The sequence below is a fragment of the Lottia gigantea genome (genome assembly GCF_000327385.1).
Source record: "Lottia gigantea unplaced genomic scaffold LOTGIsca_78, whole genome shotgun sequence".
NCBI classification, from domain to species: Eukaryota; Metazoa; Mollusca; class Gastropoda; family Lottiidae; genus Lottia; species Lottia gigantea.
Window position 1 is genome coordinate 1,591,316 of NW_008710601.1, and position 7,541 is coordinate 1,598,856.

The 7,541-nt window shown below is 31.1% G+C and overlaps 1 protein-coding gene across 1 annotated transcript; it reads left to right on the top strand.

Moving 5' to 3' along the window:
- Positions 1–183: 183 nt before the first annotated feature.
- LOTGIDRAFT_132117 (hypothetical protein) lies at positions 184–3,399 on the top strand (the record flags this gene model as incomplete). The annotated part of the gene is made up of 4 exons (XM_009066617.1): positions 184–456; positions 1,402–1,627; positions 1,944–2,091; positions 3,231–3,399. The coding sequence occupies 4 exons, from the start codon at positions 184–186 to the stop codon at positions 3,397–3,399; spliced, it is 816 nt and encodes a 271-aa protein (XP_009064865.1).
- Between the last annotated feature and the right edge of the window lie 4,142 nt (positions 3,400–7,541).

The following is a 7,541-nucleotide window of genomic DNA, read 5'->3' on the forward strand; positions in this document are numbered from 1 at the left end:
TATTTTAATTTATCGAGACTGCAAAATGATCATAGAAATACTGCAAAATTTTTAAATTTTCAAAAATTCATGTTTTAAGTTCTATAATTTTAACTTCACCTAAGAACGCACCATGACAAAAATAAAACTGTTCTAATAGAATCTTCTACACATGATGTCACTGTCAATTTATTGCAGAGAGAAATGCCGAAAGTGAAAAGATCAAAGAAACCAGATACCATATCTGAACAACCTCTGTCTAAAAGGAAGAAGAAGACGACCACAGACTTGATTTCCAAAGAAACAGTCAGAAATTCTAAACCATCGATGGCGGTGGTGAACTTGATTAAAACAGTAAAGATTAAATATACTGCAGCTAAAAATGAGAAATATGCTGCATTTGTTACAAAGTATATGAGGAACCAATTTGAATTTCTGGGTTTGAGGTATCCCGAAAGAAGAGCCATTAACAAAGAGGTGAGATAGTAGTCATACTTTGTCATACTCGTTGTATTTTATGATATATAGTATATGACTGTATGATTGTCATATTTATACATTTATATTCATACTTTTACTCTTTTACTTCCATTTGTGGCACCATAACATAGTATTCTCCCAAGGCTGAGGCAATATCGTACTATTTTCTTAGTTAGCATTGATTTGATTAGTTATCATACTTTTATCCAGTTCTCATACTTTCATATCTAGTTTCATACTTTATATTGAATTGATCAGACATCATACGTTTATCTTAGTAATCATACTTTTTTACTTATAATGTATGATTGTCATATTTATACATTTATAATCATACTATTACTTCCATTCGTGGCTCCATAACATTGTATTCTACTTAGGCTAAGGCAATATCATTCCATTTTCCAAGAAAGCATTGATTTGATTACTTTTATCCAATTCTCATACTTTCATATATAGTTTCATACTTTATATTGATCAGACATCATACGTTTATCTTAGTCATCATACTTTTTTCAGTTGGTCTCATTTCTGCTTATCTCCCTTTCATACTTTTATATCAGTCATCATACTTATTTTTTTTCTGTCATCATACTATTTTCCCTGCTCATGCTTTCATATTCTAGTTCTCATAATGTTGTATTGATCAGACATCATACGTTTATCTTAGTCATCATACTTTTCTCAGTTAGTCTCATTTAGGCTTATCTCAGTTCTCATACTTATATTTCAGTCATCATACTTTTACATTAGTAATCATTTTCAGATATCATGTCACATGTATGAGTATTTAAATTATAATACTCATACTTCATTAATCATACTTTTTATCAAGTTATATCTCCGAGTTGTCAAATTTCATATAATTATCTCAATTATCATACTTTTATAACAGTTATCATAGTTTTGTATCACTCCTATTTAAAAAATAATTTTTTTCAGATATTTGCATCTCATAAAATGTTATCACATCTAGAAATGTATGATATGTTTTATTTATTGTGGGAAGAACCAATAAGAGAATACCAATGTTTTGTATTGGATTATTTTGATCAGTATATTAAACATATTAATCAACCGAAATGGAACGACCAGAATTTCACCGTCTTAAAACATTTGATAACTCATAAAAGTTGGTGGGATACAGTAGATGAATTGGCTTATAAAGGTTAGTAATATTCAAACTTGATTGTTCGGAGGGGCAAATAATATATCCGGAGGGGCAATGGTGTATGGTATTGCAGTAATGGAATTGGTCGGTTGTCAGAATTTTTCAGAATCGATGCTAGAAGTCCCCTCGCCCCCCAAAAAAACTTTTTATGATCCCTTTATTCTGGCCTATTCGGACAATTATGTACGAGTGGAATTTGATTTGATAATATATTATAGTTTCTATCGATTTCCTTAATATCATAAAATGCTTTTTTCGGACATCGGCCTAAAGTGTGCAATGATGCTGTCTAAGCCATGTTAAACATGTTTAGGTGTGGGTAGACTAGTTGCTAGTGATAAGATGAAATATAATAAACTAATGGATGAATGGATAGAGGATGATAATATGTGGTTAAGAAGAACAGCTATTTTACATCAGTTAATGTATAAAGACGATACAGATACAGATAGATTATTCAGGTAATCGAAATAAATGTGAAACACATTATTTGGTGATGATTCTCGATGTTGTCATACAGTGTATTTATCTTGGTCATTATTCTCCATGCAATCATACCTGTACATTTATTTTGGACATAATTCTCAATGTTGTCATACATTTATCCCAGTGAAGATTCTCAATGCAATCATACAATTATCTAAATATTCTGAATGCTATCATACAGGAAATTTATCTTGCTCTGGATTCTCAATGCAATCATACATGTACATTTACCGTGTTCTCTATGTAATCATGCATGTACATTTATTTTGGGTCATAATTCTCAATGCGATCACATATTTACCATGTTTACGATTCTCAATGCAATCATACATTTACCATGTTTATAATTCTCAATTCATTCATACCTTTACCATGTTCATGATTTTCAATGCTATCATACATTTACTGTGTTCATGATTCTCAATGCAATCATACATTTACCATGTTTATAATTCTCAATTCATTCATACATTTACCACGTTCATGATTCTCAATGCTATCATACATTTACCGTGTTCATGATTCTCAATGCAATCATACATTTACCACGTTCATGATTCTCAATGCTATCATACATTTTGTGGTTTATGATTCTCAATGCTATCATACATTTACCATGTTCATGTTCTCTATGTAATCATGCATGTGCATTTATTTTGGGTCATTATTTTCAATGCTATCATACATTTACCATGTTTACGATTCTCAATACAATCATACATTTACCATGTTCATGGTTCTCAACGCATTCCTACATTTACCATGTTCATAATTCTCAATGCAATCAACATTTACCATGTTCATGATTCTCAATACAATCATGCATGCACATTCTTATTTGAGGGGGGGGGGGGGGGGGGTCATTATACTCAATACAATCATACATTTGTCTTAGTGATGATTCTCGTTGAAATTAATCATATACATGTAGGTACATTAATTATCTAGGTAATGGTTCTCAATGCAGTCATACATGTATATTTATCTTCATTCATGAGTGCCGCATTTAATCATGATAACACTTTTATCAACATAGGCCAAATCATACTTTTCTCACCATTGTCATACTTTTCATAACATTGTAATAGTCTATTATTATTTTTCTTTGTTTCAGATACTGTTTAAAATGTGCTCATGAGAAAGAATTCTTCATACAGAAATCTATCGGCTGGGCATTACGAAATCATTTTAGAACAGACCCTAAAATAATCAAAGATTTTGTGAAGAAAAATGAAGATAAACTGGCACCATTGAGTAAAAAGGAGGCTTTGAAACATGCTTAGCTAGAAACTTTTTTATACTTTTTTTACAGACTGCTGGACACTGTCATTTTCCTGAAATGTGCTGAAATTGATAGTAATCAACCATTTGCAACAATTACCCCTAACACCGCACTAAAGACAATTTCTCAATGGGGAGTAAAGGTTGTAACTTTATACTAATGACAAAGTTACGAAAGCAGAGGTACAGGGTTTGGGCGAAACTCGGCTATGCTAATTGTGACATATATTAGGTGCCTCTTTGCTTAAACTGCTTAGTCGTAGATCAATTGTGTTTTTTTTTCTCAACGGGTTATTTGATTCTTATAATGATCTTCAAACATTTATTGGAAAGGTGTTCCCTATTTTATTAAGAATGAACCTAGTAGCCCAAAAAGGATAGATTTTTTTGTATAAATAAATATATTTCAATATACACAGAAAAACAATAATACAATTGGAAATAGACATGTATTTCAATTCAGTAGGCCTGGGCCCAAGTGGATATCACGATATTAAGCATTAATATATCACGTTATGGTTTTTACTGGTTTTTAATAAAATGTTTTTTTCTATCTAGAAATTTTAAATGTAACAAAAAAAAATAAATATCACTTAAAAAACCCTAATCTTTAACATCATGAAAAATCTATCTGTTTCAAATATTGAGTTACTTGTTAGAATTGTTAAGCGGATCCTATTTGGACAAAAATTTGACAATATATCATGATAAAAGCCGTATGTCACGATACGGCAATATTTCACTACCATCGGGTGATATTATTAATAATATAAATTCCTATACCGGTATTTATCATGATACCAGTATATTGCCCAGCCCTACCTTGAAGTAGCCATAAAGCCTTAAAATAACATTTTTTATTCATTAGATAATGGAAATTTCAATTGCTTTACCATATTCAACATTTAGAATCTTATTTTGTAAACATGTACGATGTACATCATAAATTATGTATTTCAATAAATATCATCTCTATGATAAAATATATGTTCAATTTATCATTTATATACTATTCAATTTATCATTTACAGTATACTTTTCAATTTATCATTTACAGTATACTATTCAATTTATCATATACAGTATACTATTCAATTTATCATATACAGTATACTATTCAATTTATCATATACAGTATACTATTCAATTTATCATTTACAGTATACTATTCAATTTATCATTTACAGTATACTATTCAATTTATCATCAGAAATTATAAATTATTCAGTTTATGAAAATATAAATATGCATTTCAATTTATCATTTACAGTATACTATACAGTTTATCATTTATATATAGTTTACTATTCAATTTATCATTTATATAATATTATTCAATTTATCATATACCGATATATATTATCCAATTATCACTGGACTATTTTTTCAATATCACAGTATAATGTAATATACAGTATTTTTATATTCTATTTGGGAATGAATAGTCATGTGCAAAACAAAAAAAAGCCGTAGTAATTATTTTTTTAGGTCATTATGAATGCAATATAGGATGTGCTTCAAATCTGAGTTGGCATTCTTTCTATTGGGGACATTACCTTTAAATGGGGCTAATTAACAGTTATCTAAATGAGCTCATTAATATTGGCATCAAAGGCGATAATAAATGTACAGTGTTACATACATTGAAACATAAACATAAAACAAAAATGGACGGATCATTGAATATCAACTGAAATGGTAATATTAAAATACTAGGGACAGTTTATTCAAAACTTTAAAAAAATACAGTACAGTTAAAGGAGAAAATATGCACCAGTTCAAAATTGAATTTTTTAGCAGGGGAATATAGAAATGTTAAAAGTAATCTTCAGACTACTGGACTATTACATGTCACGAGGGGTGTGCATAGATTTTCTCAGATATACTGAAGGGTAAGAAAAGATGCGCGTTATACATGCTTGCGCGTTATATTCGCAAATATACAGTATATATTATGACAAAAGACAATACATGGAAGATTTAAAAATAATATCACAATTTCAGGTCTAAAATAAAAACGACAAATAAATTTGCTGTATAACAATGGAATGTTTAATGTGGTTTATAAGCTTATTTATATCTGTTATTGCTTACCATGCTGAAAAAAAAAATATTAACGATTTTTGCAAAAAAAAGCATGTTTTATTTTATATGGTGAAAATGTATTGGTATCTTAGTGTCACCAATTAGTTGATGGATAAGAAATGAACGGATATAAAAACATACAATTTTGATTTTTATGAGTCTGAATTTTAAAGAGATTGTAATGAGGTTTACTAAATTGTCCATGTATATCAGGGACACTGATAACATCAATTTGCACCATTCCAATTTTCCATCAGATATCCATGGTTCCTGCAATTCCTCTAAAACTAAGTGTTTGAAGAATCGCTAAGGGCATCTTATGATATAGCAAATTTTTGCGATTAGTGATGTCATCAAAAACTTAGTATTAGTGGAATTACAGTAACCATAGATGACTAAAAATTAGAATGATGCAAATTGATGCTATCAATTTCCCTGATACACATAAAAAATTTAGAAAACCTCTTTAAAATCGCTTTTATAAAAGGCTCAATTCTGCATGGATTTTTTGTTGTGTTTCCAACAATTTCTTACTTGCAATACAAATATTATATACATATTTTCATTGGAACTAAAGGAAATATTGTATGAAAGTGATGATCTTGAACTTGCAATTCTGCTAGCTTTGGGAATATATACCCTTGAGATGTCAAGTTGATCAAAAGGAAAGTTAAGTTGACTTACTGTCACCACCTCGTGATCTAGTCTGACCAGTATGTTTATCATATTTTAAACTATTATAAAACTCTAGATTTAAATGTTTAGTATCATCACCATTTGTCTGCATCCTGAAAAAAAAAATGACATTTCATTTCAAATATCTTGGTGCAAGTGGGCATCGATGCAAAGAAAATGCACAAGCACTCTGTTTTAGTCAGTTATATAGAGTTGTATCAAAGACTTGAGTTGACAAATGTCATGTGACACTGCAAAGAAAATGGAGCACGGCAACCCTTTTATAAGAGGTCTACTTTTACCATAATGTCAAATGGACTAACATGCATAGAAATCATTTTTGGGGGTTTAGACGACCAGAAAGGTAAAACTCATGGGGTAAAAATGTGTCTTGGGTCATATAAAAGATATTATTTGACCTCACAAGGGCAATAAGTCATTAAACATTTTTTGATTTTTGGGAATTTTAATACGGTCATCTCTGTTTGATTATACACAATTTTAACATGTAGTGAAATTGGTCAAAAATTGTGTCATTTCATTTTGGCGTATAAAATTACTGGCATATATTTACACTCCAGATCAATGGTTGCTTGGGTTGAAATTATTTGTCTTGTAGGATACCTACCTAGCTACTCTGTACGAGCTTGGCAGCTTCTTCAAACCAGCTGGTTCTTCTGGTGGTTGAGGTGCAAAGGATTGATTGTTGTCATCCACATCAGACCTACCAGGGCCTTCAGGTTTACCAACATCTTCTTTAGTAGAATTAGGTATACTATCCACAGACTTTTGTTTCTTACCAAGGCGCTGATTTTCTTTTGGCTTCTGAGACTGACTCATTGATTCTGAATTATGCCTGGGTTTCGGGGGTCGAACACTGCGACGACTCTCAGAGTCACTTGTAGAATTGTCAGTTTGTGGTTTTGAAACTTTTTGAGGAATATTATCAGAAGAGTTGACTCTTCGAGGAGGGACACGTTCACTGATGTCTGAATTGTTTCTGGGTTGTGATTGGTCATTTACACTGTTAAGTCTGGACAATGAGCTCGTCCTCGGTGGGATTTTCACAGATCGGCGTTCACTTGAAGCCGTTTGAGAATCCGAAATGGGTTTTATGTTGTGAGTTCTTTGGGCTGCATGAGCTTGAGCAACCATAGCTTGATGTTTGGCTCTACTTTGTTCCAGCAGAGCCTTACTCTGTTCCATCAAGCGCTGCTGTTTAAACATTTGTTGCTGAGCGAACTGTAATTGTCGAGAATTGTGGTAAGAGTTGTTGTAATTAGTGTTGCCAGTCAGCTGTTGGTAAGCATTAGCAATATCACGAGCTTGTCCAGAGTCCTCAATGAAGGTATTAAAGGTTGTGCTAGCATTTTGTGGATGATTT